Source organism: Diadema setosum, chromosome 22, assembly GCF_964275005.1.
Source record: "Diadema setosum chromosome 22, eeDiaSeto1, whole genome shotgun sequence".
Classification (NCBI taxonomy): Eukaryota; Metazoa; Echinodermata; class Echinoidea; order Diadematoida; family Diadematidae; genus Diadema; species Diadema setosum.
In genome coordinates, this window is record NC_092706.1 from 20,744,632 (window position 1) to 20,772,072 (window position 27,441).

The 27,441-nt window shown below is 38.2% G+C and overlaps 1 protein-coding gene across 1 annotated transcript in view; it reads left to right on the top strand.

Moving 5' to 3' along the window:
* Nucleotides 1–27,441, top strand: part of LOC140245204 (uncharacterized) — a 315,944-nt gene that overhangs the window by 155,875 nt on the left and 132,628 nt on the right. The window contains exons 5-7 of the mRNA XM_072324793.1: nucleotides 13,731–13,851; nucleotides 16,134–16,228; nucleotides 24,872–25,865. Of these exons, the coding sequence (XP_072180894.1) occupies nucleotides 13,731–13,851; nucleotides 16,134–16,228; nucleotides 24,872–25,865 (1,210 nt within the window). The remainder of the gene's footprint in view (nucleotides 1–13,730; nucleotides 13,852–16,133; nucleotides 16,229–24,871; nucleotides 25,866–27,441) is intronic.

Here is a 27,441-nt window from a genome sequence, read left to right on the forward strand (position 1 = left end):
CAGGCTTTGATGATGGCTTGCCAGTTTCACAAAATGTATTCAAATTTACGACATTGCACGAAATTGATAAATGACCATATGCCACCATATATGGGAAATGTCATAGTCATAACTTTTTCATGAAAATTACATGACATCATAGCTTGCAATTTTTGTCTACAACTTAATTGCTCGACTGCATTTCTGGCATAAAGTTTCTACAAAGAGTAGCATGGCTTTGAAAAACAGATTGTTCAATTATTAAAAGTGCCCATGGGTTGTGGTCTCAGAATTATAGGCCCGTTCACACACAAAGGAAAAAGTGCGATTTAAAAATCGATTTTCTTATCGCGATCAAAATTTCGAAATTTTTTCCAGTGTGGACAGAAAAATCTCACTAATTACCGCGATCCTTATCGCGATCCAACTCGCACTATTAGTGCGTAGTGCGATTTTCCAGAATAATCGCGATTATTTTGCCAAGCGTCGTGTGTGTGAGCGCGATCGAGATTCGGAAATCGGTATTTTTAGTCCCATCGTTCGCAGCGCGTGCGAAACTCTACTGGGACTGCGGGGTCAGTCTTCGGTCATGCAAGATTTGCGCATGCGCAGTTTGGCCACTGATCGTTCTTTCCTTGCTGCGAAGTGCGATTTTCCCCTGTGTATGAACGGTCAAAAAAAAAAAATCGAAATTTGGATGGCGATTGAAATTTCGATTTTCGTTGTTTGTGAACGGGCCTAATGTGGCACACAAGGGGTTTGCACCATCACAAAAAAAAAGTGTTTTATTTGTGACATGCTACAGCTGAGGGTCATGTCAGAGTCATAGATAACCCTTGTAAGACCACCATGTAAAAATGCTGTTGGTAATGCATTCAAACAAGTGGCTCATAGTTGTGACAGAGTTAGGAATATCACAGTATTTTTTTTCTCTGTGTGAGCAGCTTTTATGAAATATAAATTAAGTATAGGTTTTGAAAATCTATCTATTTTTTTATTGTAATGTATGTAGACAAGTAAAACACAGTGTGTTTTTTGTTTTATCTTCATCACAAATAATTATGTATCAGGGTACCAATGTTGATTACAATTGTAGGTTTCTTTTGCATGCTTTTAACTAGTTTATCAAATAATAACTGCCAAGTAAGGGGTACATTTCTTACTCAATCATTGCAGCTGTTTTGATGAGAGCAAAATACATAATTTGTACAAATAGCTGTCATATGAAATCTTGTAAATTGTGTGAATAACATGCCATTGAAGCCGGACAGAGGAAGAGCAAATCATTGTGACTACAACGTATGTAGATCAAACAGATGGAGCAGCAATTTTGGGGCAATGACAGGAAATTGTTTCAAGGACAGGTCAATTTAATTGCTGGCATTTTCTTTGTATTTGTTTTTTTCCTCACAAGTTTTATTAATAACTTTGTTCAAAGTAGCACCAGCTATATATAGGTTTTTAGATAGAATTTTTGATGACAGATGTTACGGTATGCGAGATTAAGACATACAACGTGTACAACTTTAGACCAAGTTAGAGTATAGAGCTCCACCTGCTATTTTCAGTTTGTGGACAATGTCTCAGACTTTCCTTGCAGCCTCATAGAGTAGCAAGCTGATGGGTCTGAGAAACAGCAGATGGGATAAGATGATCTGGTTCATATTCTAGTTTGTTTTTACTAGGTGATTACAGGAATAAGATGCATGTCATAAAAGGACAATTTGAGTAAAGTGACCCCTAATTATAACAAGTCAGATACAGTGGACTCCCATTATAATGAAGTCCTCAGGACCAGCAGTTCTCTTTCGTTATATCAAAATTTGGTTCTAACTGAACAAATAATCAATAAAAATACATACAGTGGATAATGTTGGGGGCTGAATTTTTACTTTGTTGTAACCGGAATTTCGTTATAACCATGTTCATTATAACGGGAGTGCACTGTATAACAAAACCCTCATATAACAAAGTGATATTGCAGGTTCCAGTTTTGCAGGTTTGATAATCCAAACCTTTCATGTTTTGAACTTATGTGTAAAGGCATTGTTTTGTGATTATGGATACCTACACATATTTGTGCGTGAGTGCATTGTGCGTGATTGTGTTTTCTGTCCTTTCTTTGGCAAAGTTTTCATTTGATTTTTTGTTTAAATCAAATATGCAATGCATGAGTGAGTCTTGATGTCTTGATTGAAGAGAGAAAAGACTTGCCTGATGAAAGATGAGCAAATGAGAGCCTGGACAGATGCAGAGACCTGTTACTGCAATTTTTGCATCCGTAGTTGTGCCTCTGGACGATACGTGCTCACTGCAATACTGGCACATGTTTGTTTGGGAACGCTTGCTGAAGCGACAGAAGTATATCAAGTTGCTTTCTAGAGTCGCCCCTAACCCATTGCTTGAATATCCCAAATAGTCCGAGCCCTATCAAGTTTGTGCTTTACACGAGTGGTAGAGGGAAAGATGTAGAAGCCAGAGGTACCCTTATCTTATGTGAAAAGCAACTTGATGGGGAAGCCCGCCATCTCCATGTGGTTGTATATACCTCTCTGTAACGGCAGCATCAGTGATCGATCAGAAGACTGATCCATCGTCACCATTTTTCTGTGCCTTTTGAGCCTACCACAGCATCATGATTTTGAATAGTCCATGGAGCACTGAACTGGGAGATGTGGACAGTCACTCTCACTGTGATATACTGTGTTGTGAAGGAGTAAATAATGTCCATGCTGATTGCATCCACTTCCATTGAGAAAAAAAAAAGTGTATGAGGCCTTCATCATAATGTCAGTGCTGTCAGTGCCGTGTATTTGTCCTTTGGAGGATTTGAATCATGGATCCACTTTTTTAGTGCCAAGCTTCCAACCAGGTGGTCGTCACTTCTACATTGAAAATTTTGAGATCCTAAGTTGAATAATTGTGTGACTTTGCTGGTGTTATTTGATGGACCAATCAGAGACTAAGTGATTTTTGTGATCAAGAAGCTCTTTTTTTGTCAAATGGTGAGGGAACAAAACAAAAAGAAAATAAATATGTCTGTGCCACTTGATAGATATTGTGGATGTCCGACCAAACTGGATGTGTGTGCCCAAAGTGGGAAAATCAAAACAAAGTTTTCACATTTGGTTTGAATTGATTTACTATCTTACAGAGGAAACTGCTTTTGACATGATAATGGTCACTTACTGCCTCCTGAGGAAGAGGGAAGTTTCGTGCAACATCTTGCAATCAGAAGATGAGATGGATGATGAGAAAACTGCATCGCCTGTTTTGGAATCAATGTGGAATGCAACCGATTTTGTGCTCGTCAGCAGTGGGGTACCACAAGGATATTTTGCCCGTTCATGAGACATTTAAGATACTGGCAACATATTTGCAGAAAAGAAGAGATCATGTAGATGAGCAAAATAAGATCATTTCGGGGGAATTTGCCTGAGATAGATGCTGGAAGACTGCCTGTTACCAAGACAACTGGGAAAAGAGCAAGATCGTCATTTATGTTTTCAGCCTCTCTAGATTGTGTAATGTGACTTTGACGCTCCCAATCATTTGGTATAAATGTCATGCCAATGCACAAGGGATGATGCTTCTTACAATTATGGCTCTTTCATAGGCACCATTCCAGAAGGAATGCCTGAAATTATCATTTCCTTCTTCTTCTTTCTCTTGTGAGGCTAAGCAACAAAGCCAAGTAGTGCATCAAGGTAGCTACCCCCACTCCACCTCAAAAACTGAGGGGCGCTGATTTGAGGGGAAGGGTAACATCAGTCTGCTCCCAATAAACCTCTCCAGCATGTCCAATGATGCGAGGGAATCAAGGGAAGTAAGCGATTCCTCCGTAATTGGTTGTAGCTCAGCTACCTGGGCAACTTCTCAGCCCTACGTCTGTTTTAACCATTCTTCCTCTTTTTAGGTTGCTGACTGGGGAGATAAATGGTCTTATGGAGAAGCTCCAGTGCTGATTGAACTAATCAAAGAAGCCCTCACTACGTGGGGGAGGAGGATAGTGTTTCCATGGATACCAGACATGTGTAAACAACACTCTCCACCAGGAATAGTAATACATCATCATCTTGGGCAGATAGGGACGGAAGGAAGGCTGATGTCACTTAGGTTTTCTGTTTGATGTTTTCTCTCTTCCCCTGCACGCCCTTCCCAGACTGAGAACCAAAGCAAACTCTGTATAGTGAGAGGAGATTAAACTGTCCCGAACATTGAGGAACACTGCGTTGTGTGTCACATGCTGAAGAAAAAGTACACCACCATAAACTAAACTTGGAGTGTTCATGAAGTTCCCACTGATTAGGCTCCACACAGCGTTTCATATCTTATATCAGTGATGAGTCTAGAAGATGACAACTGCATATCAAATATGCATGTTGTTGTGAAATCAATCAATGCATGTATATTTGTAGATGTGCATGATGAATAGCCACCAGTGTCTTTCAAAGATGATCGATTGCATTGCCAGTTTCATTTGGCACTGGTCTTCAAGGCACTCTGTGTTCTCGTATTTTATGGATAATCTTCATTACGCTTTCTCAGAAGCATATCTTTTTTTGGTAACATGGTGTGACTCATGCACTGCGCATCACAGAAGTATAGTTCTTGAGGATGCACGATGCAATATATTATTAAAACGAGGATGCATTCTTTTTATTGCTGGACTTTAAATAGCGTGACGTCACTCCGCTCATTTGCAATCGGGCGCGATGGTCTCTGATTAATGCGAGTGGAGCGAGGGAGACAAACAGTCTAGTCTCTGGAGGTTGCGCCCACATTGATCAGTTCTTGCGGAGTTATTTTCAGTGCGACTCTCGAGTTTCACCGAGCGACATCGGCTGAGGGAAGAAGAAGTCTCATGAATCAGACAGATTCGCCTGCGGGGCACTGATTGCCCGATTCCCAAACCACAAACCTTAGCCTTTTTTTTCTTTCCCCTTCAAGAATCTCTAGTTTGCCAAAAAAGAAAAGGAGAAGAATCATGTGACCTGGTTACAAATAATAGTAAAGCCTGGCTTTATGTGGCACAACATGATAACATTCACCGTACTCTCTAGATTACCGATAACAATCGTCAAGATGAGAGAGGGAATATCTACATAACCTGCCTGCATGCAAAGTGCAGAAATTCACTGTTTGTCCTTTTATATGCTTGCTTTTACTTGGTTATTGCTGTTGTTTTGAAGGAGCCCCTGGCATCTACAGAGTGGCTGAAATTCTGAGATAAATCGGGGAGGTATACCTCCTTGGATATGTTCACATCTGTGATGAAATATATGCCGGCTTAGAAATAGATTTTAGCTTGTTCTTTGCCATGAAACTTTGACAACATTCATACTTCAGAAATAAGTCATCACTGTAGATAGATGTCACATGCAAGCATTACAAGGTCAGATGGAATTAAATGATTATTAGTGTATCAGCTGTGATAGGAATATGGGATCATGTGAAAACAATGCACAGGCAATAACAAAATATCACCTTTGATATTTTGCCCTATGTATTTACCTATATGCTCTGTAATCTTCAACATATAAATTGATACTGGTCACATTATTATCGTCAACATATATCATATTTTCTTTATATCATCTGTCTTTTCTTCTTTTTCATGCTGTGAATTGATTGTAACATGTGGATCAAATAATCAATGTATGTAGATCACAAGAGAAATTATTTTCATTTTGTCATTTTAGTCCTGATGTCTTTTGAATATATATATTTTTTGAAATTGCTGATCAAGAACTGTCTTGTAAAGGGCAGTAGTCATTAGTAGATTACATGCCTGTCAAGTCTTACTTTGTATGCAAAGATAATTCATACAATATTATGGTGGTTCTTCATGCAACAATTGTAGGTCTGGTTATTGCAGTGTTTTCTGAGATTACTGAATGAAATGCTGTATTATGATAACATGATACTTTATCAAACAGTTAAAGTTGTAATAATGTCAACTTGAGATATTTTGTTGTATTAATGAATGAGGTGCTGATAACACAATATTTCAATGCTAACATCAATCTAAAAGAACCCCAGTCACCACCACTATAAAGAGTTATGTTACTCAGTAACTAGAGATGCTGCAGAAGATGTTGCAGGGAAAGCTATGTTTTACTCAAAAGAGAGTATGCTCAGCAGAGTACCAGCATTCACACCATCCCACGTTAAGATACACAGTTATCTAATCATTCTGTGCTGTGGAAAAGTGACTCCCGGAGGATAAGCATAAGCATAGAATCCATCCTCTGTTTCCATGGATACTCAACTGTAGCATCTTAAATGCCAAAAACATGCAATCTTTCAGTCTCTTTTACCCGTCATTGGAATTGAAAAGATTGTTTTATCTGTTCAGAGAAAATGTCTTCTTTTTTTTGTTGTTGACACCCAAGCATCAAAGAATATCAAGATGAGTGCAATTACTGTCCTTTGTTTCCATGGATACTCAACCATCACAGCTTTATGACATGTTGCTACGGACTGCCTCAGGAGCTAAAGATGCCTATTCAATTATATGGAGAACATAAATTTCCTAACTTTGTTTTTAATAATGCTGAGACATTGTAGAGGAGATGTAGTACCATCGTCTACAACTGTTTGTCCATGGATACTAAATCATCTCAGATGCTGAAGTCGATTTTTCAGTTTTATTGCAGCTGTCATTAACTTTTGGAACTAGAAACACATAAAGACGGTTCTCCTCCTTCATATGAAGAATGGTTCATGTGAACCTGATGGTTTGCTCTGATAGCTAATGATTAATGAGGAGACACAATTAAGGGCATCGAGAGAAAGTGTCAACTTGAACCATATGTTTAGTGGGCCTCTGTGATCTCTTGAGATGGGATTAAAAGATTTATGTCAAAAGACAAGTGTACTGAGAAATGGAACTTAGCAGGGATACAATCCTCATGCATCTCAAGAAGAACAAACTACATCTCGAGCAAAAACAATGAAGTGCTGCCTCATTGATGAAGAACTAATCAGCTGCTCAGTGAAGAGAATGAAAAAAGAAAATGTACTGTGGTTCTGTGCTGTCTTCCGCATTGGATTAAAGGAATCTAAAAACAGTGACCAGCAGCAACAAGATATCTAGCTTCCTTGCATTAACCCTTTCTCTACCAGGGACATTGGATGTTGTGCATAAGGCTGTTGGGTTTTCTTTGCCAAGCAACCCTCAAAGCACACAGATGATTAACCAGTGGAATGCAGGATGACACACTTACAATTGTATAGTAGCAGTTGATTTTCGCTATCATGATGCATATGTGAACCGTAAAAAAGAATGACTTTGTGCATATGCGAGTGTAACAATAGTGTGTGACATCCATGAATGGCACAAGATTTGTCTGAGTGACAGTCAATTAATTAGACCATGGCCGTGCTTGCAATAGTGGCTTACCTGTTCCTTTTAGCTACGTGGACCTGGATCTGTGTTCTCGTGCGTCACTTGTGGCAGCGGGGAGGTGGTGAGTTGCACTACCCTTCAGTGCTCTCATAATTATGTAGTGCATCATCATGTCACTTGTATGCATGTAATGTTGGAAATCTTGGCAATCTTTGGCAATTATACAGATTTCTAACTTCCAGTTTATATTTCGTCATTTATTTTCCTTGCAATGGGGTGGGCAAATCATGTATTGATTTTAAGTTCAGCATATGGGGAATTCAAATCTGCCAAAAACCAAAAGATTATTTTCTTAACATTTTGTGGCTTTCGTGATGACGCATCACATGTAAGCTTAAAGTAGGGACCGAGGTATTTGGTATACTGTGGCATGCTTCACAGGATTATCACATCATTCTAAGTTCATTGCTTATAAATGAGGAACAATGATCACAATGATGAGCCGTATTTGACCATATTTTGTTGCTATATTGAGCGCTGACAGCGTGTTACTGCTGGAACAAAGTCTGTTAAATAGGATAACAACCTTCAGACTGTTTGACATAATTGTCTTCTGTGAAGTGTGCAAACAAGAGTGAATAAATCTCCTGTAATGAGAGTTTGTCTAGAGATACATATAAAGCTCCAGACAGAACTTCATCTTGAAAAAAAAAAATCTTAATGGGTGCATGTCTATTCTTGCACTTCCTTTGTAGTTCATAAGATTACCATCAGTGCTATGAACCTATATCAACCACACCTGCTCTTTATAAGCACCTGATTGGCTTTTGGTGATACTATTTTATATATCTTTATATTTTTTTTTTTTGGATACTGCTTCCATTATTTTTTAAAACTCAATTTTGTAGTTGGCAAGTATGAACTATACTTAATTCTTCCCGGAGCCTTCCCTCACTTTGATGCCCTTGTTTTGTGTAGAAATAGAAAATAAAACAAATTAAGTTTTAGTTCTTGTTATTATGTCAAGCAAAGGACAAAGGCCCATACCAGGGTATGAAGATATTCACATTTTGTGACTATAATAATACAAGTGGCTTCTTTTGAAGTACATGCAGAGAGATTTGCTGAAAGTGATGAATATGATTATGACAGAGAGAGGCTTTATAGCAGCTGTGTTTGTATGTTGATCATAAGATATTATAAACCACTTGAAATAGATGATTCACAATGTTTGTGCAAATTCACCAAAAGTTTTGTTAATGCAAAGCGGCTTGTTGTGCAACCACTCTTTCCATAGCTCAGTACAATATTTTTTTCTTTATTCATTTATTTTCGCTTGTTTGTTTTGTTTGTTTGTTGTTGTTGTTGTTGTTGTTGTTGTTGTTTTTTTTTTGGGGGGGGGGGGAGGGGTTACTAAATTACTAACACTGTGGAATTTAACTTACCATAAATGAGGGCAGGATGATTATGCACAAATGTTTGTTGATCAATGCGTGTTCATCCCATTAGTCACCCGTGTGGTGACCATAGTGTCATGATGGATGGGGTAGGCTTGTTCGTCAGAGGCGAATGCCCTCCGCTAAATACTTTTAATGCAAGATGGTTTCTTTCATGCTAAGTGTCTAACCCACCCTTCCCTAGGACTAGACTGACATTTAGACAGGCTAGTGTTACCACGGTAGCGGAATGACAGCAGCAGACGACACCAGGAATTGCTTTAGGTCTTCTATGGTCTTTTTTTTTTTGGGGGGGGGGGGGTAGGGAACTATTTGTATTGTAGTTGTTTTATATGTAGTACATTACATGTAGCCCATTTTGTGCTGTCTGATAGGTTTTAAAGGGACTGTACAGTTCTGGTTGAGGTGAGGATTGAGCTATTAACGTTTTGCGAGATATTCAGAAACCACTCTATGAGATGTCAAAGAGCATGTGATTCTAGGGGAATCAAAAGTTTATTTGATGGGGTCGGTTTTTGAATGGCTGAGATATCCAAAAACAAGGTGAAGCAAAGATATCCTACTAAAAGGCGTGGCCTGTCGCCTTTTATTATTATCACTTTTTTGGATATATCTCAGCCATTTGAAAGCCAATTTTCATTAGATAAACATTGAATCCTTCTTAACCTGTGGAGGACGGACTAATTTGCTACAACACACATTTCCCATAGACTCCTGCCGGAGTATACTCGGAACTCATCCTCGGCGAGTTAAAGTTGCATGCTCTTTCATATTTCATAAGAGGTTTCTCATTTTCTCGCTTAGGAATGTTATAAACCTGAATCCTCACCTCAACCAGTACTGTACAGTCCCTTTAAATCAGGCTGTGTGGAAAGATCAGATAAGCTGTGCTGTGGACCTCGTAAAAGGAGGGTTTTGGTGCAGGAAAAAAGGCAATTTGTTCTGCATTGTTTGTCAAAATCTATGTTTAATGTATGGAACGTAAATTGCCCTCACAAAATAGCAATTAACCCATTGAGGACGGGCTGATATTGCTGCAACACGCATCTCCCATGGACACCTGCCCCAGTATACACAGGACTCATCCTCGATGAGTTAACTCTTTATGTGCCATGGTGGAAACCCCCTGAGTGCCACGTTATTCTGAGACACAAAGGTTGTCATGCTTTGAGAAAGAATTCTGTTTTTCCAATCTGTATAACTTCTACAAAGTTCTGTTAGGATGGGCATATTAGTAGGCAAAGTTAAAGAGGAATGCCAAGCTTCGTTTCGATATAAATTATATGACGAGTCTATTTTCAATTTTGCTTTTGAATGACCAGTTGCTACATTAGTATAAAGGCATGACTTTTGCACATAAAACCGTGACAGAAACTTAGAATGTACGAGCAAATCCAGTTGGGAACATCGCTTGATAGTCGATCTCCACATAGAATGCAAGCCGTTTATGAGAGGAACAAAAGCACGAGAGACGCTTTCATTGTGCCGCGGGATTAGCAGTAATTAGCGGTTTATCGATCGGTCTTGGCGGCTTTGTTTGTTGAGCAGAATATGCGAAGTTGGCAAGCCGTCGACTGAGTCGGACGTGCGAACGTGGCACATAAAGAGTTAAAGGTCTCTACAGTTTGCATGGTGACAGGCACATGTGTCATTTTAGTGGTCTATCAATTCTTCAAGATATATTGCTCTTAAATCAGAGGATCTACCAGAGTGAATAAAGGTAGATTCTAGTTAGGACCAACATTCATTCGTAAAAGATATCTCCAGAAGACCATGAATAAATGAAGAGTTTGTTCGCAAAAACCGATAAGTCCATATTTGCCACATGGAGATACATGTGTATTTGCGATTAAAGGTCAAGAAAAATAAAGAGAATAATAAGAAAATTTTTTGCTTCTTTTGATCATAACTTCAAAAATGTACCTTTATATGTAGTAACCAATATATCATTTAAAAGGTATTATTTTGTACTTTATGACAGAGACCGTACTTCAAAATCTTCAAAAATGGACTTATCGGTTTTTGCGAACAAACTCTTCAAATGGAGCAAGACACAAATTGACAGTATGCATATACTAGGTGCAGAATAATGAAATCAGAAAAAGAATTTTAGAATTTGAATAATTGTGTTTTTCTATTTAGATATGCATATATTAAACTAAGGAAAGGCAGTCTTTAGACTTTAACTTCCTTCTTGCTTGTTTTTTTAAAGCCTGGAATAATGTATTCAAATGTTGGGAAATCGCAGCACTTGCTTCAGAATATTCTGTTAATCGTAAAATATATTTAATGAAGACAGAAGCAGACAAAAGCACATTGACTACAGCATCAATAGTTTGTTACACGGAATTAACTGAATGAAAAAAGACCGGTTCAAAATCAATCTTGCTCCTCTCCAAATGGTACTTAAATCAGCACTCACATCACTTAGATAACATATACCACCTAGTCTTGATGAATATACAATGCACATAGGCCTACTATTGACATTACTGTAAAAGTGGACATTTTCTTTATGTTGAATTTTCACACACTTCGCCCTACCAGAAACTAGTGCAAAATAAAGATATGCAAATATTTTTGCATATCATATGTTTCTGTAGTCGATGTTTTGATTCTGCGGAACTAAAAACAAGCAAAACTCATCTTACCCAGCCAAGGAAAAAAAAAAAAATCTCTCATGCGAAAATATCCACTTTTACAGTATCCCAAGAGCTCATGGTGAAAGAGGGACCAAGTTAAAGTAGATAATGGTGTTATACTTTAAGGTACTCCTGTGTATCCTCAACTGCTAATTAGACCATTAAATTTGACACAGCTACAAAGGCACCGACTGTGAGCATCTGCGTCACTTTCTGGTGACTGACGTTTGGGCCGGAGTCTCTGCAGACTGTATTGACCTGCAATGTGAGAAGGTTACGAACTCAGTAGATTAGCACTGGACTTGAAAAGAGTGCGGTGAGCGAAGGTCTCTGGAGTAGGGTTTCTGCGGACGCATATCACCTTTGAATGCAGTGTAGCTCAGTACCACGAAATTCAAGGTGGTACTATCTGCAGTGCGGGCGGGATGCCATCAAGAGAAAAAACTTCCACATGGTTTTTAGCATACTGGAAGAAGTAAACTATAGACAGTATAAAGAGGGGTAGAACATAAAAAAAATGTGACCCGCTACAACAAAATGATCCTAAAGTCGGGCGAGGTCGATTATTTGAAAATTGCATGACACAATTCCCTGATCTTTCTGCTTTAAATTGATATATAACACACCATATGAAAATAATCGGCTGCGGAGATATTGATGTTTAAAAGAGAGCATGTCAAGACGTCTGGGAAATCACAGTTTCGAGAAAAGCGCCCTAAAAGTTCTCCTTGCGACGCAATCACGATCACGGGACACACAGTCAGTATTCACCTCCGGACAATAGAAGGTAAGCCCTAGCAACCCCCGAAATGCTCATTCAAACACAGCGTCGGCGGTCTCCTCACCGACCAATCAGTGACCAGGATGCCAAGAGAAGCGGCTGGGCCGGCTAGGCATAGCGCACCCCGCCAGCACGCACCAGTCGACTGGGCAGTGTGCGAGCTTCACGCTTCGGTTAGCAGCAAGCGGTAAACTGACCAATGAGAACACGCTGGTCGTTGTTAGGGGCGGAGCCTTTGTGTGGCGCTCAATCCAAATATTCGAACCAGTTTCTGCTTCGTTGAAACGCCAAAAAACATGGCCCAGAAAAACGCTATTTTTTGGTCTTTCCTTTCATCATTTTGCTTCAAAATTTCGACAGATAATAGAAGGCATTTCAGACTCTGATTATATGTCAAATTCAGAAAATCGTAAGTTTTGACCAATTTTGATGCTCTGACTTCAAACTCGATTTTCACGGCTTCGACCGTGCGCGACTTTAGGACCATTTTGTTGTAGCGGGTCACAAATAATTATAATTTTCCACACATTGGTTCTATCAGGGGAAAAAAAAATCAACAAACAGAATAAGAAAAGTAACAAAAGAATTGATTTATGGAATTTTTTCATATTCATACAAAATTCTGCATTCCTCTATTTTGATTCTCAAGTTTTAAAACTGTAAGTCTCCTTAATATATGTAGCTCTTTTGTTGAGGTCACGGACAGGCATTTCAACTGTAATATTAACCTAAATTATTTCCCCCTTCTCAATATACCATGTAAGTATAACAAATGTGTGCATTAGAAAATGTATTCTTAAGTGAATTAGTGTACGATTGCATGCTATTTTTGTTATTCCCAATTGGATATTACATTTTCTTTGGAAGGGCTTGTTGGGAGATACAATGTATCATTTGAATTTAAATGAATGCCCCGCAAGTCGTAAGAATGGGTGGGCGTTTCCTGAATAAACCCTTGCCACTTGTGCAATTCATAGATGGAGTAGTGTGGCAGTACTCTGTATCTCTTTCAAAAATGAATGAATAACTAGATACAAGGATGAAATAAAACAGATGAAAGAAAAATCTCTGATTATTCTCATTCACAAATTCACATCAAAACATATAAACTTCACAATTGTTTACACGCTCACACTCAATCACACCATTGTGTTTTCACCTACACACTATTACATTAACCTATTGAGGATGGTTTAATTTTGCTACAACACGCATTCCCCAATGACACGTGTGTGAGTAAACTCAGGACTCATCCTCAACGGGTTAATGATTATAATTATATTCTTTTTTCCATGATGAATTAAACTCGGCAATTGCTTTCATGCCATTTGTTTAAAGTTGACAGAGATATGATAATGACTTGCAAATTATTAGGTTCAACAGGAAGAACATTCGGTGTACCAAAGTGCAGTTTGCAGAGCTTTTCTTGTATCTTTGTTAATCAGGACAAATGAATTTGATATGTAAAATCAAAGCTATGAATTCAGCTTGTCTTCATAACTGTTCTTGTTATCTTGCAGATCTTGAGGTTCCAGACCCCTCTGAACTCAAGTGGGAGACGCCCCTGTCCCACAGGTCGCTGTCTGCAGAGGGCGCACTTCATGAACAAACATCCCCGCAAGAACGATACATCTCACCGCGGTAAGCTGTGTGATACATTACAACATACGTGGAAAAGGACAATTCCGGATCAGATGGAACCTGATTTTTAAAAAACAAATGATTCACAGAAGCAACAATAGAGAACATAAATGGCATTATTAAAAAAAAAAAAAGTTAAGAATTGTAGGATTAAAGCTGTAATATCATTGATATTTCATATAGATTGAAAAGATTATAAGATAAAAAGAAAAGCAGACATTTCATTAGAGAGATTTAAGCTACTAGTGCATATCTTTTTTTTTTTTTTTCAAGTTCGGAATATTATTGGAAGTGTAAAATCATCTGTCCAAAGATACATTGTAGGTGATCAGTTTATCTAGTTAGAATCCATTCACAAAAGACAATGTTTGAAGATAGTCCCATTTCAGATTTCCTCTGTCACCTTAACCTTCTATTCGTAGGTTTTATGTTGTCATACAACATGCACTTTGAAGTGTAGCAATTCATGAGATTCAGTAATAAATAAGATTATGCCTTAAGTTGATAGCAGTATTTAATCAATGTGCCAAGGAATAACATGGTATATGTATCTCCTGGAACTGTATTTCTGAAGCTAATGACTCCACATTGTCTGTCATTAGTTGCGTTCACACGCTGTTGCCAAACTTGAAGTTTAGGTCAAAAACTTAACTGTCGGTGATTAGCTCCACTTTTGAATTCACGACGCAGGTTCACATGTGCACCTTGAACTTTAAGTTACAACTTACTCGCGAATCCCACTCGATCATTACACTGAAAGTGCAGAGTCTCTTGCTAGATGACCTTATGCCCGTATGAAATAGCACAGCTTGGAGGTTGACCCGGATGCAGACAAGAAGCAAGGTTCACGTTAGCTCACAAGCTCTTGATTATTGTGTCCATACGGAGCGAAACTATGAGTGGGAACCCCCTGTGGCTTGTATAGAGAGTATAAACCCTAAGATGTCTTGTGGTTCTTATCATCAGCTAAACTTCAAGATTGCTGAACTGCAAGCTAATCATCAAGAGTTAAGTTTTTGACCTAAACTTAAAGCTTAGGAACAGCGTGTGAATTATTAAACTATTATGACTTACATCGTGTACATCTCCCTCATACCTTCACCAATCTCTCTACCCCCTCACCTACCCCACCCACATCCCACCCCTGGAGGGGAGGGGAGTAGGGGATTGGGGAGGATGCCTTCGTGTTTGATTCATGACATGCATCCAGACAATGAGCAGGAATAACAGTCTGTTTACATTATGTGACAAATCTGCCATCCATGCACAGTATAATCTATCCAAGCTGGATTGCTCACATTGTGACATCTCTTCCCTCTCTCTCTCTCTCTCCTCTCTCACCCTGCATATATATCTATCTATCTTCATCTCTTTCTCTATTCTGTCATTCTGTCTGTGAGTGTGTATCTCTCTCTCTCTTCTTTCTCTCATTCTATTCTGTCTCCTGCACTCTTTATCTCTCACACCCTGTATCACTATATCTCTTCTCTTACTTCTGTCTACCCATCTGTTTGTATTTCTCATATTATCCCTCTCCCCTTCACTCAATTTCTTCTCATTTTCTCTGGTTACAATCAGAGAAGGGATATTTATTTGAAACATGAGCTGGAAAAACATACTCCAGACTATAGTTTCCATGCTGTGGATATACTTGTCAGTTGCTCACATTTTGATTGTTATGCCTAATAGTGTGCATAATAATGCCAAAGTAGGAATGGAATTTAAACACCAAGACTGCCTATGTGTATGTTTGACCAAAAACAAGAAAATACATTTCAGTCATACTTCCTAACTAGTGTGGAACCATTTTCAGTCCTGGTGTTTATTGTATGAGGTATGTATATTGCTTTATCAAAGCTATATACTGGAGACCTGGTAATTTCTTTGAATCTCCCAATGAAGAAATGAAACATAATGCATAAAATGGAAACAAAGCAGAGAATATGCTTATATAGGTTTTTAGGGTCCTTCATAATGTATGTTCATTTCTACTGTCTGCTCAGGGAGGGGCAGGGTGACGGGGAATTATCATAATGAATTAAAAGAGTTATGTGTCATCATCAAATAATATTTACAACTATTGTGAAAGTGTGAATGCGAAGTTATGTCAAGCAGCCCAGAATTTGACAATATCCCTGTATGTCCACCAGTTCATTACAAGTTTTAACTATTTTATTTCTGACAGGTGCCTATGGGAAACCTGTATCATAGCCAAAGAAGCTAGTCCTCAATGGGTTTATAAGCACCCCCTTCTTTTCTTTTACATTGTATCTTTCAAACAGCCATTCTCCTGTGATTACCTCAGAAGCCCAGTCTCATTATTTCTTTGGAGACCAAAGGCCAGATGCCACCATGTCAACGAGAGGGAATAGATCGGGTGAGTTCAGACTGGACACTGTAAGGGAAAATATCTCTCCCAGCTTGTTCTCTCTAGATTGAGATTGTTTTCAAGAGTGTATTGTCTGTAGGTGTTATTTTCATTTTTTTTTTTCATTTTGTGTAATTTTCTACATTGAATCAAATACAGACCATAATATTAAGAATGATGATGATGATGATGATGACGATAATGATGATTGTAAAAGAACAAAACTGATGTGCTCTTAATGAAAAACATCTTCATTTATTTTGAATTTATAACAATAATAATTGATTATGGTAATGATAAATATATCAATTTACACAATCAACCAATAGAAACTTTGTGTAATATTCCAAGCGGATGAATAATGATATTGTAGAGCATATTTTGTTCATAGTAATTGTTCAAGTTAAGTCCTTATATAACTATAATTGTTTTTGTTATTACAGTTGTTATTGTTGTTTATTAATTCTGTTATCATCTTTATGACTGCTTCTATTATCATTATTATCATAATCATGATATACATAGCTACAGCTTTAAGAAACTCAGGCTGTGATAGAATTTTGCCCCAATAGAGTCCTACAAGATGTCATCCATGCACTACATCCAATTAATATTATTTAATCACATTAGTTAGTGAGATGGAGCAGGAAGATGGGAAAAAGAGAGATGAATATGAAAAAGAAAGGAGAATGAGAAATAGATAGAGAAGGAAAGAAAGATAGAGGTAGAGAAATATACAGAAAGTGAGAGATATTATAAAGTGTTAGTTCTCTTTAGATGGCAGAGACAATTAATCTTGGTAATTAGGCAAGATATAATTGAATTAGCACAGCAATGTCTATGTAAGAGCATGTGTACATAATTCAGAATGCCGTGATCAAAGTTTGCCCGAATCATTTTTGATACTTCTCGCAGGTTTGTGAGCATAATTCATGCTCTGTGTAGAGCTTGCTATGACTCATAGTTCAGTAATGCATATGCTTAAAATAAAGGAGAGAGATTTTCTCATTACATACATTTACTAAAAATGTAACTGCCATTAGCACCCTCAAAGCTGATGATGTCATTTGATGTCATTTATTATCATTATGATTCATCAATTTATTCATTATCTTAACAGTAAAACCACCCTCGCTTCGTTGATTCACCCATCCCCCAATTTCATTTTCCTCTATTTGTCAGTAGGCCCTAATATAGATACTGTATGTGCCTGTGTTGATGACAATTATGTCAGTTGCTGTGAACCTGAAAACATTTTCATTAGCTGTGTAAGAATACTATTGAGAAAAGGATTGATCAGTTTTTAAGACTACATTTTGAATATGGATTCTCTTCAGATATAATTTTTCATGAAAGGGCAAGGATATTGTATCAAGATGTGAAAGTTAGTGTTGCAATGAAAGTGTGTGTTTTTTTTTTCTTTTTTAAAAAAATATTTCTCACTCCTTGAATACTGTAACCTCTCCTAAGCTGAATGTGAACATACATGTAACCAACTTCAATCAAGCAAGTGTAGAGTGTGTGTAGGGTCTTTTAACTTGTGGGGGAAAAAATAGATAAAATATAGGAAAATTAAAAGAAATATTAACCTGTTGAGGACAGACTGATTTTGCAACAACATATATTTCCCATAGACACTTGCCCAAGTATACTTGAGACTCGTCCTCAACGGGTTAAGATATAAAAATATCAAGTTAAAGCTTGAATATGGCAAACTCTTCAGGTGCATGTCATCTGAAAACCATAGCTAGAGACCTTCTAAAAGTGTTGCTTCTATTTATTTCACACGGGTATGTGACTAATATTGTTGTTTGACATATTCAGGTCTTGGGGTAGTGGGTGGAATGTATGATGACAGTCTAATTGTTGTCATCCTCCCCTCCAATCACTTTGGATTCACTTCTGATTGCCTCCAGTATTGGCAAGTGAGACGTTATGCCAAGAAACCTATTGGAGGGGGATAAAAATACACCCAAGAAGAACAGGTGGCTGTATTCCCCCGTGATCCAGTCGTATATCGCCCTATCCGGATCCCTGTCTTTAACGCTCTGCAAGAGCAGAGGGGGGTAAATTTGGGACCGCCTTCACTCGTTTAACCCGTTGAGAACGTGCCGATTTTGCTACAAAACGCATTTCCTATAGACACTTGGCTGAGTATGCTCGAGACCCATCTTCAATGGGTTAACGGAGAGTATAAGGATGTCCCTATATACTTCCATACACTGTGTAATCCCATTGTACATGGTGTAGCTACAAGGAAATATTTGTAGTAAGGGAGCTACAAGTGAGGAACAAATAACATGACTTAGATAGATCCACCAAACATTGATATGTTACATGAGATTGAAGATTTCTGAGCACTAAGATTTCCATTCCATTGTCTAATTTTTGTCAACAACAACAACAACAACAACAACAACAACAACAACAACAACAACAACAACAACAACAACAACAAAAACAAACTAACACAATAACAAGGAAAAATTGTACATCCAGAGTATATTCAGTTTCGTATTTTTGTTTTTGTTTTTATTTTGTCAAGTGTGCTGGAGTTTGGCATGTCATTGGTCAGTCAAAAACACAAAACAAAAAAGTTTTGGATTTTAAATATTCTTAGACTTAGATTTAGATTTTAAAGATAGTTGGTAGGGAGTTAATTGGTAGATTACACATTTGTTGGCCTAACCATTTTTAAATTCCGTATGTCAAAAGAATCCTGAGATATTCTCTCTACAACTTTATCAGAGGCATGTGATGATGGTTATGATTATTACACATACATTACTTATGATTTGTCAGACTTTGCAGTTTTTCTGATGAACTAAACACATCAGGTCACTATTGAAAGCTGGAGATAAGCCACGCTTAACAGAATTAAGTCCCACATCGTGACGGGTGAAACAGAAATTGAATTTCTGCGTCATGATTTTGGCAAGGCAGCAAGCCAATATGTTTCCCAAGGTCAGTGGAATTCACTTCTCTTCGCCAGGCATCAAATTGAGGGAAGAGAATCTTTAAAATGATTGAGTATCCAAGATTATATCAATCCTCATAAAGTTGATACATGCCACTTGATCTATGTTCCTGTTTGTTGGTAATGGGTATACAGAAGATAACCACATAGCATCACCAACACCTTGAATCACAAGTTGAATCAGGACAAGGTTAGATATAATTTCTATTACAGGTACCATCATTATTTTTTGTTGTTGTTGGATATTTCTAAACGATGAAAAAGGAATGCCTCCTGGGAGGGAGAAAATGACAGTAAACAAAAGTTCAAACATTGTTGTATCATTAAGTGATTCTCATGACAATACACCAAAAACTGTTAAAGTATAATTACAAGTCAATTCTTTTCCTTATGTGTGAATGTTGAACCTTCTTATATAGGTATATATATATATATATATATATATATATATATATATATATATATATATGTATATATATATAATGTGTTGAATTATAACCATCAAGGTTGGAGGCAACAGCTCCAAAAGACGTCATACGTTTTCAGAGTGATATACGATATATGTATTTTTGATATCAAAACTCCCATATCCCCAGAGAAAGGATGATACTAAAATTAACTCACAATTTTTTTTTTTTTTTTTTTTTTAGCAAACTGTACTTGAGATACAATCAGCTGCCAAACTGCAGAAAAAAAAATAGAAATAGTGTAGAAATGGCTGGAGATAATATCAGTCTTTTAGTAGTGAAAGTGGGACTTGAATCAGAGCTGTCTGTCTCCTACCTGAGCCAGAGAACGGGAAGTGGACAGCTGGCAAGTACTTCCTGTTTGGGCGGAGGTCGGGTCAAGTGAGCTTCCACAGAAATAAAGGACAAGGCTGTGTACTTTGAGGGGAAGGGAGGTGGAGGGTTTGGATGTTGATGGAAAGTTCAGGCAGACAGTTAAGAGGAAACAATGACACCATTGCTTGGGAAGTGTATGATACTATAGTGAAAGACACAGGCACTTAACCTGTTGCCATGGGGAACCAGGTGTACCTTGTAGCAAGTGCATGAGATATAACATTGTTTTGGAAGCAACCACTTTAAAGGAGAATTCCAAACCTGCTTAAAGTTGGTATGATAAGAAAGAGTCAAGTTTGATATGCACCATAGTGAAATTTGCCTAAATTCAGACTCAAATTAAGGAATTTATGGAATTGTGAACTTTTGCTAATTTTCACAAAAAATAACAACTTCTCAAACAGTCAATATCAATATGCAAATGAGTGAGTTAATGATGTCCCTTAACACTTTAACCATTCAGAATTCAAACCAGTTATATTGGCAGTCACAGTTGCATTTACAGAACATTAGAGCAACAAGTTGTCCAAGCCTCTACAAGTATCAGTCAATTTTCAGCATTTTAAAGGAATTCAAGTCACAAAAAATGTCTGTTTCTGTGTCTTGTAATAAAGGAACAAGTGAAAAGTGAATTTATGAAATGATTTGTATTTTTATGCAAAGCTGAATCTCTTTGTGACATTTTCCACCCTCTGAACAATAAGAAGGAAAGAGAGGCAGAAAAAGAAAGAGAAGGGAACAGGTTGTCCTTACTTCACATTTATAGAGATGACTAACAGTATGAAATATGCAGAGAGCTGGGGTAATTATATGACAGCTGTAGCCCAAATAGAAATTCAATCTGAGTAGGAATATGAACAAGAATACAGTTTTGACATCATGTGTAACTGCACTTTTTACAAATGGAAAATAGAAACATGTTTTTCATTCCAACTTTGAACAATACTAGTGATGCATTCACTGATTTCTCATCACAGTGAATCAAAGGGTGGGGCACTATGAGGCAGGAAATATCCATTTTGCACGCATGCAACATGGTTTCTTCCTTTTCAAAAGTTCATGTTTTCTTTGCATTTTTCTGTCTTCATGCTCATTTAAACATTGAAATGAGGTTATGATAGTCAATTCAGCACTGACAGGGATGCTATATGCCATAAATGCACAGCTAAGATGTTGACTCCATCACTTAAGTCTTTTAACCCATTGAGGACGAGTCCTGAATATACTTGGGCAGGTGTCTATGGGGAATGTACATGTAAGTTGCAGCAAAATCAAACCATTCTCAGTGGGTTAAAAAAAAAAACCAGAAGTTAATTGAGGTAGACTTATAAAAGCCAATCATTATGAACACCATGTAGCATATGATGCCTCATCTTTGCTTAATTATGATTATCTTTAATAGAGTTTTGTTTGTCTGTGTTTAGTTTGTTTCATTCTCATTTCATGTAGAAAAAAAATTAAAATAAACTAAAAATAAGATTTTGAAAATAAGACATTTAGCAATCTCAGTATGAAATGGCTGAAAACACTGAAATTATTATCATTTCATGGGGGGGGGGGGGGGGGGCTATGGTAGACAAGGGCTACATCTGTATCTATATCTATTTATGTAAATATATTCATTATCAAGTTATATAAATTTTCTTTTAGGGACCAGCACATTACATGTAATGCTTTTTAGTATAGGCCCCTCCACCAGTTGCTGAACATGTGTCTTAAAATTACCTTCATCACTATGCCAATCATAATATTTGTCTTTACAAAAAATGACATTATTTTGACAATTGATTATATATAGTGTATCACCATCTCTTTTGCATACATTTTTGATTTGTGTTCTTTTCAAATATGGATGAATTTTCAATGGAATAGAATTGAATTAAAGTGAGGGAGACTGCACATATGTCAAAATGTAGGCAAGGTAATGAAACTGAATGAGACTACCAGAGGAAGTGAATCATTTATCACTGTCCTCCTCCACAAGATTGTACTGAGGGTATGACAGCTATATCTTTTCTGTTTGGAAGGAGAAGTGTAGAGGGTATGAGTAGGTTTGGAGATCAAGAGAATGGGGTGGGGGGATTTTTAATTTGTTGAATGTGGCAGATGTGCGATGTGGCATATTTACTGTTTGTATCATCAGCATCATTAGCATCATCATCATCTTCATCATCATCATCATCGTCATTATCATCGTCATCATCATTGTCATCGTCTTCATCATCATCATAGTCATTATCATCGTCATCATCATTGTCATCGTCTTCATCATCATCATCGTCATTATCATCATCATCATCATCATTGTCATCGTTTTCATCATCATCATCATCATCATCACCATTATAATCATCATCATCATCATCACCATTATAATCATCATCATCATCATTGTCATCACATCATCATCAATATTGTTATTATTATCATTGCTAAGTTTCCACAACCAAGTTTTTTTCCCTACTTTTCATTGGCAGTAAAGTCACATCTTGCCCATCAGAAGGATATAGAATGGCTAGACATCAAACTTAACCTTGAACTGTACCCTGCCCCCCCCCCCCCCCCCCATTCTGCCCCCTCCATCCTACCATGTAATCCCTCCTTTTAATGCACCTGCAGTCACTTTGGTAATGAATCGTAGCTATCTGCAATGCTGGCGACGAGGGGGGATGATCCGAAAACCGTGTATAATTTGGGCAGTGCGAACGAGGTCGCTGACAAATCTCGTAACTCAGCGACCTTGTGCAGGGGACAACTCCCTTCCTGAAGTGCAGGGGATTGGGGGGGAAGCCTCCTACGAGGGGGAAACCGTAGCCTCCTACGATGGGGAAGTATCATGCAAAAAGTCTAGAAATGCTTGTCTCTCTTGGCGGCTAACTCCTCCGTAGCAGTGCAGAATAACCCTCCTTGACATCTGTGTATGATAGAAGTCTTCAATCACTTAGACCAAAAACCACAAATCCGAAGCAGCACTTCACCAAATTGTCATCACGCCCACAATGGTAGCAGAGGGAGAAGAAGGTGGGATGCAGCTTTCTTGATGCTTGTTTTGTACTGTACTACCGAATCGGTACATGCAGTTGTTCAGCCAATTGTAATGTAGTGGAGCAGAGATGGAAATCATTACTGTACAACTCTCATTCTGGCTGCTGATTGAATGGTATCTTATCATTTATTTGGAACTTCTCAGAAAACAAGATATTAAAATCACTACATTTGAAAAGAATACCATATTAGGTGTCAATTTCTTACTGTTCAGACTTGGCTACAATTAACTTGTGTAGATAAGATAACAAGATAACTGCAGCTTGTATATAGATGTTTTCAAGCCAGGATGATATGATATGATATGATTTGATTTGATTTGATTTGATTTGATTTGATTTGATTTGATTTGATTTAATTTGATTTGATATCTATCATCCCACCAAGGATATTTGTCATTATAGATTATAGCATCTTATCACAATTTTCAAACAATACATCACAGCAATGAAATCATATTCCTTGTAGGTTCTCTGCAAACTTAGTTCATTGTGATGATACATTACAGTGATAATTTAAATGAAGGATTAATGTGATGAATGGTATGAAAATGTATAGTTAAGCCTTTATTTTTCACTTCAAGAAACTTATATGGTTTATGATAATGAGCACTGCTTACAAGACTTCATTCTTGCACCCCGTGTGTGCCATTTATTTCCATCATTCAGAAGAGTGATTAATAACTACAACTGGAAATACAAATTTAAAGGGATGGTACAGTATTGGTGGAGATGAGAATTGGGCTATTTTTTGTGAGATACCAAGAAAATACTTCTGATAATATACACGTGTAGTACAGAACATACCATTTTTCAGAGGAATTCAAAGTTTATTTGATGAAAATTGGGTTTGGAATGACTGAAACATAAAAAAAAGTAAAACAAAGAGATTGTAATAAAGTGTGGGTCCCACACTTTATTAGAATCGCTCTTTTTGAATATCTCAGCCATTTCAAAACCAATTTTCATAAAATAAACATTGAATTCCTCATAGAATTACATGTTCTTTCATATTTCATAAGAGGTTTCTCATTATCACACCAAAAAAAGTTAGAAACCTGAAATTACACTGTAGGTCTCAACCAAAACTGTACGATCCCTTTAAGGCATTGTTCGGTCTAACCTGAGATCCCACCTGGCTGTTTGACAAGGGGAACTCAACTCAGTAAAAGTCATATCTCTCGATATTTGGATGTGACAGTTCCAGAAACACCACATACTCATTGATATGGTGTCATGTCCTTGTTTACACCGGGGAAACATCAGGAAGTTATCAATGGATTGATTACTGTCCTTGTTTGTGTCCCAGTAAATTCAGGGTCAAGAGAGTTTGACACGTTATCCAACAGGATCTAATTGCCTTTGTGGTTTCTATGTCATGAGAGTTATGATAGTGGGGAGCAAGTGGCTTGGAAGAGGAACAGGGTTTAGAGGATGGAGGAGAATAGGAGGAAAGGTAGGGACGATTTATCCGCCCCTGAGTTCCAGCGTTGCTTGGCAGGAAATGAGGTTTCAAAGTTCATTACCATTGTATGTGCAGTGTCACTGTTCTATCTGTGTAGAAAGTATATATGAGTTCTGTGTGTGAGTCGATCTGTGTGTCTGTGCGTGTCGGTGCATGTATTGACTGGAGAAAGTGTGTATGTCAGTGTGTATGAAAAGAGAGAGTGTGTGCACGGGGGAGTTGAGTGTATGAACGCTCCCCCCTTGATGCAATAGCCATGCGATGTGTCATTAATCTGACATGTTTGTCATTCTACCCCCTCCCTGCCGCTGCTGCCACCACCAGTCGCCAAGCTGCAGGAGAAGTATGGCAGTGAACGACCTCTCTCCTTCGACTCATCCCACGACCGGCGCAGCGCATATGCCAGCTCGGCCAATCGCTCCCTTAAAAGTCTAGATTCCGAGCCGGTGAGTAGCTTGCAGGCCCGGTACAGTCAGGACCGTGGTACGACCCACTCCAAGCGGTCTTCGGGTGATTTTCCGTCCTCTCGCCCGCTGACGGACAGCTACAGCTACTCGGCGTCCAGTGCAGTGCCGGACATGAAGCACTCTACTCACCTCTCGGGAATGTCCCACCTCCGACCGGGTTCGGCATCCTCTGACTCGCATCCTGCGGGACGGCAACGTGGTTTCCAAGACGACCACCGTGGAAAATTAACTGGAGATATAAAGCGGGGCAGTACGGAGAGTGGATATGGAAGCCTTGAGCGGGAGAAAATTCGCCAGGGAACCTATGCTGCTGCACCTGGCAGTGCAGACTCTAACCCTGTAAATGCTATAAGAGACAAGTACCTTGCAAACCGTCCACTGTCTTCAAGTAATGGAGAGTCTTCTAGGCCAGGTCCCTATAGCAGCAAAGCTCATGAGATGAGAGCCATACCAAATCCTCCAACATCTGCCAGTGATGGCCTGGCCAGGGCACTTCACAGCGGCTCCGAATCGGAGGACTCTGAATCGAGGGCGGCGCGCATCGCCCGCTACAAGGAGCAGCGGAGACGGGAACTGGCTGAGAAGTACGGTGTGGGACCGTCTTCCAGTGAGAGCGACTCGGCGGTAACGCGAAGGAAATATTCGACAAAGGAGGAGTTGTCGCCAACCTCCGAAAGGTTGCGGAAACTGTCAAACGCCAGTGACCGGAGTGCTGGTCTCGATGCCAGCCTGTTGCCACGGCGATACCCAAGCAGGGAGTCCCTTTCCAGTATCACAGGAGAAGTGGAATCTGTACATACTAATGGAAATACCTCCCAGGATACCTCTCCATCCACCACACCCAGGCTAAGGTAAGTTCCTCAATAATACAGTATGAGTCATAGTATAGAAATTAATAGCAATTTTCCATCAGTATTAACCAATATGCATGCTATTACATGTGCACTTTCATATCTGTGTTAATTTTTCACTGAAATGCAGCACAAAATCACCATGAATTATTTCTCAAAATGTGTAGCTCATGCTGAGGAAACAAAAACAAATGAAGAACTTACAAGACACCCTAAAGGTTAGGTGTACAGTAAGTACTCCATTGAAATGAAAGATGAATACAGCTGTTACACAAGACTCAGAACACATTACACAAGCATCTAATGTGTGCACAGAAAGAAGAAGAGAAAGTAGTCTTGTAGAAGGAGAAAAAAATGTCTGGAGGGTATTTCACAAAGAATTTATGTCGATCTTAAAAATTAAGATCTACAATGTACTTATATTTATGGTATGCTGCATGTGTCTTTAATGTTGTTCTAACTTCCTCATGAAAGTGGCAACTTTGGAGTTGTTGTTTTTTTTTTTGTTTTTTTTTTTGTTCATGCAGCTGTTAATATACAAGTTAGAATAAGTTACAGAGGATTTTTTTCTGTAAATGTCAGTCATAATTTGAGTGTATCCTTAAAGGCTGATACATCGTAAAATGGAACAGGGAAACCAATGGCATACCATAATTCAAGTCAACCTTAAATTTCAATATTGACTTAGATTCTTTGTGAAACATCCCCTAGGGATATGAAAGACATGACATCTCACAGTGCTAAGATGACTCATACAGTGTCCACCATGTATTGTCACAGTAAATAATTATGATAATGAAGCAGTGGTACTCAACTTACTCTATCAGTGACAATTATTTCATTATCATGAGCTGCAGAGGGTAGAATTCAAACAAAAAAGATATTGAATGGTTTAATCAAACTGGATAACACTCTTCATGTGACAGCTCTGATAAAAACATCTCGACATTTCTGTGACAGACAAATATATAGACATCAACCCGAGAGAAAGGTAGGTGATCCAAAATTATATAATTAATTTGTATACCAAGGTGGTAAATTCTAGTTCCAGTCAAAGTTGCCAGAAAATTGTTGAGGAATAGCCATGAATAAGGTAATAATTCAACCCCCTCTTCCCTGATAAAGCAATAACAATATTTCAGACAACAAGAATGATTACAAGATTTCCTTCTGTTCAAGTTTCATTTTGTATCGTGGTAATCTAATTCAGAAGCAATAACAATCAAGCAAGACACTCAGTTGAAGAAGAATGCTGTACAATTTGGATATATATTGACAATTTTCTATGATTTATTTCACAATGAAGCTGACTGTTGTGAATTTTGCTACAATTTCCCATATCTATTCTTTCATAGAGAGCAAAAGCTCACAGCCTGATTTGCTCTTTTAACTCCCCTAATATGGGTGTGGACCATTATCACAACACTGTCAGGCTGACATCATAGGCTAGCCATTCATGTCGCCTCCTTCTTGCACCAGAATCACTCCACAGGATTTAGTTTCAGAATGGCAGGCAAGGAGCAGGGGTATCAATGTCCTTTCATAGAGCTTATATCAACACTAGTATTGATGACTG